Source organism: Bombina bombina, chromosome 1, assembly GCF_027579735.1.
Source record: "Bombina bombina isolate aBomBom1 chromosome 1, aBomBom1.pri, whole genome shotgun sequence".
NCBI classification, from domain to species: Eukaryota; Metazoa; Chordata; class Amphibia; order Anura; family Bombinatoridae; genus Bombina; species Bombina bombina.
Genome location: NC_069499.1, coordinates 1,007,795,786 through 1,007,810,530, shown reverse-complemented (window position 1 = coordinate 1,007,810,530; position 14,745 = coordinate 1,007,795,786). Strand labels below are relative to the sequence as shown.

At 39.2% G+C, this 14,745-nt stretch overlaps 1 protein-coding gene across 1 annotated transcript in view; it reads right to left on the bottom strand.

Annotated features, from left to right (window-relative positions):
• The window catches only part of ITCH (itchy E3 ubiquitin protein ligase), a gene marked incomplete at its 5' end in the record, with an annotated part of 589,083 nt that overhangs the window by 61,173 nt on the left and 513,165 nt on the right, over positions 1 to 14,745 (bottom strand). The window contains 1 exon segment of the mRNA XM_053713073.1: positions 41 to 137. Coding sequence (XP_053569048.1) covers positions 41 to 137 — 97 coding nt within the window.

Sequence of the window (14,745 nt, the reverse complement as noted above, 5' to 3'; positions counted from 1 at the left end):
TGCATTTAAAAACTTCTATTATATCTCATTATTTACATACCCATGAGGTCAGCAAAGCCTCCAACAGGTAATCTGCATGTCCCTGTTACAAACTGAAGAAGCCGCATACGTTTCTCGTTGTCTATGTCCTTCACAAACTGATAAAGAAGCATAGGAGTGATTACACAAACTTCTTATAAACTATAATAAAAAGCACAGGTAGCCACTTGCTGAGAGAATAGGATGAAAAACACTGGATGAAAACACTGATGAGGGATAGATGAAAACACTGATGAGGGATAGTGGCAAACACAGAGAGTAGAATTTAGACAAATATTACATATACAGAATCGGATGAACCATTACATACTGTGAATAGCATATAACAACTTAAATTATGCTTACCTGATAATTTTCTTTTCTTCTGACGGGAAGAGTCCACTGCTGCATTCATTACTTTTGGGAATTCAGAACCTGGCCACCAGGAGGAGGCAAAGACACCCCAGCCAAAGGCTTAAATACCTCCCCCAATTTCCTCATCCCCCAGTCGTTCTCCCAAGGAAACAAGGAACAGCAATACACCCAATAAAAATTGTAACACTTAGAAACAGGGGGTAAAAAACCTGAAGGACCAATGAACTGCCCATCAGTTAAACAATCTACAAGGCCGTGTTAGAGACCACTCGGAATCCCTAGAATCCATTGAGCACAAAAAACCCCAGAGGAGCCAAATCCCGCTGGCTTTCTGATCACACGGAACTAACCCCCAACCCGAAGGAAGAGAACCTTAACGGAGGACCATAAGATAGCTAAAGGACCACCAACTAAGGAAAGAAAACCTCAAAACAACTAAAGCGAACCCAAGGTTGCTAAAGACACAACCACCCAGGGAAATGAACTCCCTAGAAGGACAAGGACAAGAAATCAACTCCACACCTATGAAAAGGTGATCACAAGAAGAACCAAGGTCTACCCTCAGATCCCTGACACAACACCACACGACTTATGGTGCTCCAAGGAAGCCGTAAGCTCCCCACTGTACCATAGTCTAGCGCAGGGGTTGCCAAATTTACGGACCTCAGGGACCACTAAACTGACAATTTTGAATCCTGCGGACCACTAACATGAATTTTTTTAAAAAGGTACAAATCTCTATAATGTGTGTGTATATATATATATATATATATATATATATATATATACACACAGCAAGTCCCAAAGAACTGTACTCTCCATTTACAAACTGTTTACTAATAAACGTTTTCGGGGTCTCCCCCGTCCTCAGATCATAGACCCCGAAAACGTTTATCATTAAACAGTTTGTAAACAGAGAGTGCAGTTCTTTGGGACTTGCTGTTAATATTTATTTTTGAATTGCACCCCGGCAGCTGCATATTCTATGAGAGTGAGTGCTGGATCCCATAATGGGTGTTATATATATATATATATATATATATATAGAATATATATATATACACATATATATATATACATATATATATATATACACACATATATATACATATATATATATATAGAGAGAGAGAGAGAGAGAGAGAGACATGCTGTACATAACTGGTATAACCATAGCTAAGTTTACATTATGTATATATTTACACATTTTTAAGAATAATTTTTTGGAATTACTAACTAAATGACAGAACTGATAGAATACTTCCAAATGACAGATGAAGGGTGAGTACCAACTTTTGAGCTGGAAACAGAGAGGCAGAAAGTGGGGAAAAAAGAATGATGTTTAAAAGAACCACACGACTTCCAAGTTACCTCCCCAGTTAGGAATAATTAAAAACTACTTATGATCATGGACAGACATTGGAGTCATAAAGCTCTCAATATGGATGTGAGCTAACCACGACTGATGTTACTGCCAATTACTGTAATACTGGTGGGATATGGCTGATCTGCTGGTTGGCAATTACTGGAATTCAGGTGGAATGGCTTTGTGAGCGGGAAAATTATTAGAATGCAAAATATTTAATAAAAAAAGAAAGAAAAGAAGTTGGGGGGGGGGGGGGGGGGACGACAAACAGTGATGTAAGTCCATCTGAAGGAATTAGGAAAACTACTACAAAGAGACAAGTAAAGGGAAGAAAATAAATGAAATATAAGAGAAACTTTTTTTTTTTTTTTAAAGATTTTCTTTTTTTATATACTTTAATTCCACTATTTCAAGCCAAGACTATACCAACCTCTGCTGGCTTTATAATGAAAGCATCTTCCTCTGAGCAGTGCGCCGGGCGGGAGGAGTTAAAAATACAATCTAGCTACGCAAGTTGCGCAGTACTATGCAATGGTAGATTGTAATTTAACTCCTCCTCCATCGGTTTTCACTGATGTCCAGCCAGGCACTGTAGGGAGTTGCAGGGCGACAGGGGTGACACCATCAAAGGAGATTAATTCCTGCTTGATGGTGTCAAGGACCACCAACATCTTCTCGTGGACCACCAGTGGTCCACGGACCACTGGTTGGCAACCGCTGGTCTAGCGGACACAACTGCTAAAACTAGACAAACATAGGTAGCATATAAAACCGGAGAAATTCGAAGCCTGCAGACAAGGATCAGAAAAAAACTTTATATCCTATCAGACAAAAAAGGCTATCTAGTGAAAACACACAGCCACCTCTGAACAAAAACTCGTGAGCTCCAGCCTCAAGGCAGCAAAGCTGACTCTAAGCCAACGTGGGAGACCATCCCACAGAGAAGGCCGAAAAATATTGACGACTCTCGTCTTGGAAAAAATCCAGACCTTAGAAGAACAGCCTATGAAACCAGTGGAGGGATGAAACACTGTGAACCCCCCACCGAAGGCAGGAACCAGGATAGAAAGCTGCCACAGCAGGATTCAAACTCCAAGCCTTCAGCTACTAGGCAGGGTAGATATGCCCAAGGCCACATAGACTTGCAGCAACTGGAAGTACACGGTCAAGACTCAACAGAGCAGTCAGATCCCCGACCCCCACTCCGAGGTAACGGACCCAGTCCAAAAGGATTGGCAATGTCCGAATACAATATTCTCTGAACCACACCTCAGAGGAAAAAGGAGGGTCCGAAAAGGAACAACCTATGCGAGAACAACTCTGACCATTATTTAATCTTGAAACGTGTGTGTGGTAGACCGAGCGCTAGTATTTTACAGCCTTATGCTCACTGGCAAAAGTCCCCTAGTGGACTTGGGATGTGACTACAATTGTGTGATATAGTGAGCGCTGGGAAGCTTAAAAGGACTGTGAGGTATGGATATGTTAAAAATGGAATGTATTTATTACAGTTAATATACAATGAAAATACAATATAATACATACAAATTAAAAAGCTTCTAAAATTCTTCCTAAAATCTCTATGGATCCATGAGATATAAGTCTTAAGGATATAGTGTTACCTATATCTGTGGTGTTGGAACAAATATTACGTTAGCTCCGACAACAGTCTAAGACCATAGTATTATGGTCTATAAAGTGCAGTTTAAGCACAGATATTTACAAACAGCAGATGTGATGTAAATGGACAAAATTGGCGTAGTACAATGTCAATAATACAGATGTCAACAATACAGATGCAGTATAAAAGTATAAGTGATAGAAATACAATATAAATAAAAGTGTAGGAGAAATCCAATTGTGTAAAAATGGAAATCAAATTTGTTGAAAAAATCAAGAAATTTATGTCTCTCAAATAGTTTCTTAAAAAATGTCTCTTTGGAAAATCACAGTGTTCCAAAAAAAATAAATAAAAATAAATAAATAAAAATATATATATATATATCAGAGTGTTCCACAAAAATTGCAAAAGTGTTCCACAAAAATTGTAAAAAATTAATCCACAAATAAATATCAAAGTGTTCAAAAAATATGGTGGGTAAGTGCGTTCAAAGAAATCCTAGATGATTAACTTCCAAAATAAACTCCAATAGCTGTGGTAGACGTGAAGGAGATTATAAGAATGCAGAATATAAAAAATATATAAAAAATGTAGAATATAAAAATGCAGAAGAAAAAAAAAGTACAATAATGTGGCGGGTAGGTCCAAAGTCCTCCTCCTAATCTGTGGGTGAAATAAAGTGCAATAGTGTAATAACGTCTAGATGTGGTATAATAAAATCAGAAATTTGCTCACCAGTATGTCGACGCGTTTCGGCCCTCCTAGGCCTTTCTCAAGACAATACTGGTCTGTATGTCTCTGGGAGCTTTATACCCTAATACCATAGGTGATTGGTTCTATTTTGGCGCCAAAAGTCAGGGTCTGTCCTTTCCTGTTTAGCCCAGTGTTACATGGGAAATGTAGTTTTTTTTTTTTTTTTGTTGTCTCTTATGTTTTAAAAGATATCTGTATTTGATTCACTTCATACGTGTTTATTATTTATATCGTATGTGTTATTGTTTGGGGGCATCTCTTATCTTACTAATGTAATGTATATCAGGCGGTGTATCTTATTTTTGATATCCCCACTTCCGGGGTGTTTAACTTACTATCCCTTCCGGTTCTTTTATCTGTAGCTTAACATCCGGTTTCGCTCTCGCTAATTCCGGTTTCGCTTTTACCGGAAGTGTGTATTTATTCTTATCCGGTTGTACTATTGCCGGATGTTTATCTAATTTGGAACCTTAGTCTTGTCTGGACCCTTTCTATATGGCCTGCATGACTATATAATGGGTTAGGGGTCCATTGTTGTCCTGATTGTGTCTATATAAGCCAGTGTTTGATTCTTTAATGCATATATACAAAACAGCCTTAACGTATATGTGTAGATGCTGATTATTGTATGTGCTATGATCGGTGCGTATTTCACAAATACCTAGGGATTTAAAACTGTAAAATATCATAAAAAATCGTAAAATATGTAAAAAATCTCTTCAAGGGCATTTAGAGTTGTTAAAAGTTCTCTGAAAATTCTCTAAAAATTCTCTAAAAGTTATATATGTACATATCACAAATATAGAAATTTGTGTGAATAAGTCACATGCTGAAAATGCGGGGTTTACTTAGAATTTGTTCCGTGGATGTAAAAGAGTATATGAAATGAGGATTGGGTTTTGCATATAATAAAGAGGCTTTTTAGGAAGCGTGTGGGGGTCAGGTCTCACATTAGTTTAAAGAGGTTGTTAAACCTATTGGAGTTGGCATAAATGAATGTTGATAGTTAAAGTCGCTTGTCTGCAGTAATTTGGACGTCTTTATTTAAATTATTTGTACATGGAGGAGAGAATGGTTTTTGCTGGTGTACTTCAGGGAGAGAACCTCTCCGGTGTATATTGTATTTTGTATTCTAGGTGCTTAGGAAGGGAGTTTAGTTAGTTATATATTTTCCTCAGAGAAGAATGGAGAAGGAAAGGACTTCTATTTCTCAATTTCTTCAATCTATTGATGAATATCTGGGGACCTAATATGGCGGATTCTGTCTTCTGTTCTATCAATCTAGAGCGTGCAATCCAGCTAGTGTGAAAACACATGCTTTTATTGGTATGCTTTTGCTTGATAAGGATATTTAATGGTAAATTCATTTTATGCATCATCTATAAGGAGTAGCATTTGCTGTCTAGTCTTTTCGTAAAGACAGCAAGTGTGACAGATCCTCTTTGTGATTTAGTCCCTTGGGGAAAAGGCAATCCAATGTAAAGATCCATTTGGATTCATTGAATAGCAGTTTCTTCTCGTAGTTTCCTCCTCGCCAGTTTTTCTCTATTTTTTGTATCCCGAAGAATTTAAAGTCTTTTATATTACCTTTATGGGTTATGGAGAAGTGTCTATACAGTGGCGTGTCTTTATCCAGTTTTTCAATGCATAATATATGCTCCCTTATTCTGTCTTTTAGTGTTCTTGAAGTTTGTCCTACATATTGTAGGCCGCATGGGCAGAATATTATGTAGATGACTCCCTTATCTTGACACCTGATGAGGTCTTGTATCTTGTGTTCATCCCTCTTGTTATGTCCAAAGAATTTGTTAGTTTTGACTCCACTCCTACAGGCCTTGCAGTTCGGGCACGGGAAGAAGCCTTTGATTGCTTTTCCCTGGTAGTTTGTGATAGCCTTTCTTCTTTTCTTCAGGACAGTCGGGGCCAGTATGCCTTTTAGGTTATCGGTTTTTCTATATATAAATCTCGGTTGAGGTGTCAGTTTTTCGCCGATCACATCATCTTCTTTTAGGATGACCCAGTGTTTCCTGATGATTCTTTCGAGTATATGTCTGTTAGAACTATATTCTGTTATCATCGGTACATTTATGCTACTGTCTTCTTCTCCTATTGTCGTTTTTGTCTTGTACTTCAGCAGACTGTTTCTGTCGGTTTTGCCAACTTCCTCTATCTTTTCCACGAGATTTTCCTCCTTGTACCCCCTTTCTAGGAATCTTCCTTTTAGTATATCTGCTTGTTCAACCCATTTGCTGTGATCGGAACAGTTTTTTCTTACCCTTAGAAGTTGTCCTTTTGGAATGTTAGCCTTCCAGGTGGGGTGGTGGCAACTCATACTGTGAATGTAGTTGTTACAGTCTACTTTTTTGAAATAAGTAGATGTTTCAATCTTGCCGTTTTTCACCTCTATTGTAAGATCAAGGAAGTTTATTTTGTTATAACTATATTCAAACGTGAACTTGAGATTTCTCTGGTTTTTATTCATCACGTCAATGGTATATATTAGATCTTCGATTGACCCCTTCCAGACGATAAGAATATCGTCTATATATCTTGAGTATAGAACCAGGTCCGCGCCTGCTGGGCATGAGTCCCAGAATATTTGTTCCCAATGGCCCATATATAAATTAGCGTAGCTAGGCGCGAACCTGGTCTCCATTGCTGTTCCGCAAATTTGTCTAAAGAATGTGTTGTTGTTATAAAAATAGTTGTGACTCAGGATGTATTTTATGCTTTCTAGTATGAAGATACGTTGTCCATCAAGTACTTCAGGATCTTTTAGTAGAAAAGAATTCACTGCTTCTAAGCCTGCCTCATGTGGGATGCACGTGTAGAGCGATGTAACGTCGCATGTTGCTAGTATGTAGTTTTCATCCCATACTAGCTTATCAAGTGTGGATAGTACTTGAGTCGAATCCCTCAGGTACGATGGGAGCCTTGTGACATATTTTTGTAGGTTCCTATCAACGTACTCCGAGAGGTTGCTAGACAGGGACCCTATGCCCGAGATGATAGGTCTTCCTGGCGGGTTTTTTAGGGACTTGTGAATCTTGGGTAATTGATAAAAGACCGGAGTGATCGGATGTGATACTTTGATGTAGTTAAATTCTTTTTCATTCAGTATCCCCTGTGTTTTGGCTTCTGTTAGTAGAGCTTCCAATTCTGTTTTGTATCTATCCACAGGGTTATTTCGGAGTTTTTCATAAGTCTTCTCATCATCTAGAATTCTCTTACATTCTTCCTCATACCTTTCTTTATCCATTACGACAATTCCGCCGCCTTTGTCTGCCGGCTTAATTATCAGTTCGTGGTTTCTTTCGAGTTTTCTTATAGTTCCCATTTGTGATCTTGTTAGGTTATGTTTTATCTGTTTTGTCTTTCTTGAGTTGAGGTTTTTGATGTCTCAGCATACATTTGCCTCGAAGGTTTCTATCGCTGTGCCTTTGCTGCTTACCGGATAGTAAGTTGATCTGGGTTTGAGGTCTGTATGTATGTAGTAATCCTCTGATGATTGCCTTTGCTGGATAATGTTTCTTTCAAGTGGTGTTCTTGAAAAATGTCTCTTTAATGTTAGCTTTCTTACAAATTCCTTTATCCCTATAAAGGTTTGGAATTTGTCCATTCCTTTTGCTGGAGCAAAAGTAAGACCATATGATAGTACTGATACTTCTTCCTCTGACAATGGTTTGGAACTGAGATTATATATTCCCTTATTCTTTGAGATAGTCGGTTCTTTGCTGGTACTACTGTGGCATGATGTAGTCTTTTGTCTTTCTTTTCTTTCTTTAGCCTTTCTTAATTTCGCACCTCCTCTATTGCCTCGATGGGTCTTCTTTTTTGGTTTGGGCTTCTTGACTCTTCTAGCTCTATGTTCTTCCTCTTCATTGTTATTCTCTCTTTCTCTTTTTCTCCGGGGGGTTGGGGACTTCCCCCTAAAAAAACTTGGTCAGCAGTAGACATGTTTGGGTTTGTGATGTTGCCTGGATTCTGGTTACCCTTATGAGGTTGGGATATATGGGTGCCTTGTCTTTGTTCTCCCTTAGAGTCATTCCTTTGTCTTATGTCGCTATGATTTGTATGATACACGGGGGGGTCTTCTCTCCAGCTTTGTCTCCGATATGTGTTCCTATGATTCATAGGCGTATATTGATCATAGTTGGATCTATGATCTACATAGTTGTTTCTTCTACCATAATCATGGTTGTACTGTGTATGGTCATTGAATGAAATTCTCCTTTCAAAGCCGTTCCTTATTGGGGAGGCCCCTCCATCTCTTTTTTGGTTGTTGTATCTATAGTTTGTGTTATACCTTCTCATATTATAATTTGACTGGTAGGTCCTTCTTTCCTGGTTGGGGTATCTGTTAAATCTTTCCCCTTCCGATCTTGGTTCCCGTTCATATCCTCTCAAGTCATAGTTGTCTCTGCGGGTATGATACCTTCTCTCATTTTGGTTATGCCAGTATCTTGTTTCGAATGGTATCTCCTCCCTTCTTGGGCCTCGATATCCCCATGTCCTCCTTTGTGGGAAGTGTTCTTCTCTGTCCCCTCTATGTAAGTTGTTAGGTCCATCATAAGGGTATCCGTTTCCTCTTGAGTTTTTCTTAGTCTCTGACCAATTATCTCTATTTTTTATATTATAGTAGCTTTGTTCCTGATCAGTGCCTTGATCTATCATGTTTTTATTATCTTTGTTTTGTGTTTCCTCCATCTCTATGAGGTTTGACTCATTTTGTTTTTTCATGTTGAGTTCTCTATTTAGTTTCTTGGTTTTCTTAGTAATTATATCGTCCCTAATTTTCGTGATTCTTTTTACCAGGCTTTCTTTCTTTTCTATAAGTTCTTTTGATTCTGAGTCTGTTAGGTCTATGTTGTTTAACATGACTTCATCATCTTTAATTTCGTTGTCTAATTTCTTGATTAGGGACGTTCTATATTCTATGATTAATCTAATTAGTTGTTTCGATGCGTCTAGAAGAATCTCAGCCCATTTATTTGCAAATTGTGGATCTACTAGCTGGAATGCACAGTCTTTCTTAATAAATAAGCCTTTGGGAATTATCTCTAGTTCCAGACATTTATTCAAATAGGATATTTCAGCTTTATATCTGACTTCTGATGTGAGAAGTTTTTCTAGATTTTTAAAAATAGAGGTGATGTCTAGTCTTTCTGGATCTGTCTGAGTGTCAGATAATGTTGTTGAGATATTAAATGTAATATCTCTTCTTAGTGTCACTAGTGCATCCATATTATCTCCTCTAAAGTTAAGACAAGGTTAGAGAAAGACTCTTTAGAAGTTATATGAATGTGATAGAGGAATTGGGTTGTTAATTGATGTGTTATATAACCTTTGGTGAAAGCCCTCTTAGGTATCTTAATATAATCGTGAAAATTGTTACTGCTGCTCAGGATACAAACTAGGTGTATAGGGAATCTTAAAACGTGTGTGTGGTAGACCGAGCGCTAGTATTTTACAGCCTTATGCTCACTGGCAAAAGTCCCCTAGTGGACTTGGGATGTGACTACAATTGTGTGATATAGTGAGCGCTGGGAAGCTTAAAAGGACTGTGAGGTATGGATATGTTAAAAATGGAATGTATTTATTACAGTTAATATACAATGAAAATACAATATAATACATACAAATTAAAAAGCTTCTAAAATTCTTCCTAAAATCTCTATGGATCCATGAGATATAAGTCTTAAGGATATAGTGTTACCTATATCTGTGGTGTTGGAACAAATATTACGTTAGCTCCGACAACAGTCTAAGACCATAGTATTATGGTCTATAAAGTGCAGTTTAAGCACAGATATTTACAAACAGCAGATGTGATGTAAATGGACAAAATTGGCGTAGTACAATGTCAATAATACAGATGTCAACAATACAGATGCAGTATAAAAGTATAAGTGATAGAAATACAATATAAATAAAAGTGTAGGAGAAATCCAATTGTGTAAAAATGGAAATCAAATTTGTTGAAAAAATCAAGAAATGTATGTCTCTCAAATAGTTTCTTAAAAAATGTCTCTTTGGAAAATCACAGTGTTCCAAAAAAAAAAAATAAATAAAAAAAAATTAATATATATATACAAAAATTGCAAAAGTGTTCCACAAAAATTGTAAAAAATTAATCCACAAATAAATATCAAAGTGTTCAAAAAATATGGTGGGTAAGTGCGTTCAAAGAAATCCTAGATGATTAACTTCCAAAATAAACTCCAATAGCTGTGGTAGACGTGAAGGAGATTATAAGAATGCAGAATATAAAAAATATATAAAAAATGTAGAATATAAAAATGCAGAAGAAAAAAAAGTACAATAATGTGGCGGGTAGGTCCAAAGTCCTCCTCCTAATCTGTGGGTGAAATAAAGTGCAATAGTGTAATAACGTCTAGATGTGGTATAATAAAATCAGAAATTTGCAAACCAAATGTAGTTTTTTTTTTTTTTTTCTCTTATGTTTTAAAAGATATCTGTATTTGATTCACTTCATACGTGTTTATTATTTATATTGTATGTGTTATTGTTTGGGGGCATCTCTTATCTTACTAATGTAATGTATATCAGGCGGTGTATCTTATTTTTGATATCCCCACTTCCGGGGTGTTTAACTTACTATCCCTTCCGGTTCTTTTATCTGTAGCTTAACATCCGGTTTCGCTACTTCCGGTTTCGCTCTTTTTTTTTTTTTTTTTTTGGAACACTGTGATTTTCCAAAGAGACATTTTTTAAGAAACTATTTGAGAGACATAAATTTCTTGATTTTTTCAACAAATTTGATTTCCATTTTTACACAATTGGATTTCTCCTACACTTTTATTTATATTGTATTTCTATCACTTATACTTTTATACTGCATCTGTATTGTTGACATCTGTATTATTGACATTGTACTACGCCAATTTTGTCCATTTACATCACATCTGCTGTTTGTAAATATCTGTGCTTAAACTGCACTTTATAGACCATAATACTATGGTCTTAGACTGTTGTCGGAGCTAACGTAATATTTGTTCCAACACCACAGATATAGGTAACACTATATCCTTAAGACTTATATCTCATGGATCCATAGAGATTTTAGGAAGAATTTTAGAAGCTTTTTAATTTGTATGTATTATATTGTATTTTCATTGTATATTAACTGTAATAAATACATTCCATTTTTAACATATCCATACCTCACAGTCCTTTTAAGCTTCCCAGCGCTCACTATATCACACAATCATTATTTAATCTTGCTTGCTACCACAAAGCCAAGGCAGAATACTATGTGCTCGGGTTCCAGAAACCCTACACAGCTCCCTTCCAAAGAAGGACCACTCCCAACCAAGGAAGATAGGACACTGAACTACAGCGTCCCAGTACCAGAATCCAGTCCCAAGACCGCTTGCACACAAGGAAGGGCAGAACCCCTCGTAAAACTAGAAAAGAAGGACCTCTGGGGCTTCATGGATAGTGTATTCTAAAAACCTCCCAGAATAAGGGCAAACGTAAAGGAACCACTTCCCCAGCCATTGGCATGGAGAATAGAAGAGAGAAAAGGGTTAAAAAACAATTGATTAAAGACCAATTCAGCCATACCGACAGCTCAGTTGAAACAAAGAACCACAAGCCCACATCAAAGTGCAATAGCTGCCCCTGACAACAACTGTAAGATCCTGCCTGAGAGACAGCAAAACTAACCCTTAGGCAGTGATCAAATCTCCCCTGAAGGATGTACCAAAACTGAAAAGGTTTGATTCCGCCCAGGACCGATCCAGGTCCGGACTCCGAATCTCAGACAAGAGACATGACCCCCAGATATGAGCCAGGTCGATGCTCTAACCCCCTGAAGAACCATCAAATTACCTCATACGGAGGAATGCACCCTAGGCAGTGCATCCCACATCCCAATGTCCATGGACATTGGAGGCTTGAAATAGATTCAGACCAAAGAGCCTAGAGAGACATCTTAACAGGCCTAAGAAGAGGGCAACCAGCACCCGGAGGTGTGTGTCTGATTCCAGGACCTTCGGCTTGCAAACCCAGAGAGCTAGATCTCTTAGAGAGTCAAAGGGGAACACCCCCTCTAAGACCACAAGTTTACAAGGGACAGGCTCCAAACAAGCCCTTAGAATGAGAAGACGATAATATCTCCAAAGACCCTTACAGGATCAGTCTCCCAGAAAATCCTGTACCACACAGGAAAAACGGTGGGAGCCTCACAACTCCTGGCAGACAAGTCGACCAGGGGAAAATGCCGGGAAAAAGCAAAAAGGACCAATCCCAACCCCTGCGCTCCCAATAGGAGAGCGTACAACATACTAAAAAAGGAAGTAATAAGGACTTCCAGACACAGATGACCCGACCACTAAGAAAGGAAAAAGTAGCCTCAGCAACCTACGAGAGGTACTTGCGACTACGCCACAAAAAAACAGACATCCAGAAGATGCCAAGAGTGAAAACGAAAATCGTCATCCGTCTGGTACCCCCGACGTCCAGAGGTCATCCAAACCTCCAAACCCAATGGGAATGGATAAACTTCGCTTCCAAGTTCAAAGGACCTCTCACGACGAGCCTCAGCAGGCTCCGAGTCCAGAACTCCCTCAACAGTAGGAACGGGAGGCGGACCGATGCAGTCCCTCTGATTACTAGTAATGGAGGCAACAAGAAAAAATTAACACTTATCAAAGTAAACAACCCAGCACCCGACAGGGTAACCAGCACACCGGCACCACGTGGGTGACATGAAACGTAAGGAACAGTTGCTAGCACCCGACCAGGACCCGCTTGGTACGAGAACACTCCGAAACTGTCCAAGAAAAATGGAACCCCCTCGAAGGGATCGATAAACTATAAACATTACTATGTCATTATATAGTACTGCGCAACTTCTGATGAAGTGCCCACGCGACAACAAAATCGCAAGTATTAGTTCCAGATAAGAAATGTTCCCAAAATGGAAAATTATGACAGACATGAACTTCGTAAAACAAATTAAACACATTCTATCCGGATCAAATAAATGAAGGCAGCACCCGTGGGTGAATGCCCAAGGAGAATGGGCACGCTAACAGGACCAGCCAATCAAAGGCCCCATTCTGCTAAGCTCAGAACTTGAACAGATACTTAAAGAAAAACGAAGACGTCAAGGAGATTGGCTTCATCCCCATACGCCTAACATAGTTTGCCATCTGGCACAGAAGACCGAGGATCCCTCGGCCCAGTAGGACCGGAAACCTCCAGCACCGCCAAAACATGCCTTAGTAGTACACAAAGACGTGCCAGTCTATAACGGAAGACAAAATGTACCCCCGCCGGATCGATGGACGACCCCGGCCCCGAGGGAGGGGCCCCTGAAGCCATCGCTTCCCCAGAAGGTCGAACAGACTCAGGCGATCTCATGCTTGACTGACCCTTGTTAACAGAACATGGACAGTATCTTGAAAATACTTCTCTTGGGAAATATAAATGTGCCAGCGCCATAGATATGGCCATGTGGTATGGTGCTGTAACTTTTGGAGAAAACAAGCTGCCTTCTGGAGAAGGAGTAACGGCCATAGGGACACCTGCTTGCATAGCAAATGAAGGTTCTGGGGAGCGTGCCTCACTGGACATGAAATCCTCAGGGGCAGATGGCTCAACGCACTCTACGCTCCCTGAATCAGGGGAAGAGAGTACTCTAGCACGGCAATCAGAACATAATTGATGGGCATGGATAACCCGGACCATTTCATACTTCTCACAAGACGTATACTACGAATCAGAGATGTTCGTCTCTAAAAAAAAACAAACAGAATTTATGCTTACCTGATAAATTACTTTCTCCAATGGTGTGTCCGGTCCACGGCGTCATCCATAACTTGTGGGAATATTCTCTTCCCCAACAGGAAATGGCAAAGAGCACAGCAAAAGCTGTCCATATAGTCCCTCCTAGGCTCCGCCCACCCCAGTCATTCGACCGACGGACAGGAGAAAAAACAGGAGAAACTATAGGGTGCTGTGGTGACTGTAGTTAAAGAAAGAATTCATCAAACCTGATTAAAAAACCAGGGCGGGCCGTGGACCGGACACACCGTTGGAGAAAGTAATTTATCAGGTAAGCATAAATTCTGTTTTCTCCAACATTGGTGTGTCCGGTCCACGGCGTCATCCATAACTTGTGGGAACCAATACCAAAGCTTTAGGACACGGATGAAGGGAGGGAGCCAATCAGGTTACCTAAACGGAAGGCACCACGGCTTGCAAAACCTTTCTCCCAAAAATAGCCTCCGAAGAAGCAAAAGTATCAAATTTGTAGAATTTGGCAAAAGTGTGCAGGGAAGACCAAGTCGCTGCCTTACATATCTGATCAACAGAAGCCTCGTTCTTGAAGGCCCATGTGGAAGCCACAGCCCTAGTAGAGTGAGCTGTGATGCGTTCGGGAGGCTGTCGTCCGGCAGTCTCATAAGCCAATCGGATGATGCTTTTCAGCCAAAAGGAAAGAGAGGTAGCAGTAGCTTTTTGACCTCTCCTCTTGCCAGAATAAACGACAAACAGAGAAGACGTTTGTCTGAAATCCTTTGTTGCTTCTAAATAGAACTTTAAAGCACGAACTACATCTAAATTGTGTAACAAACGTTCCTTC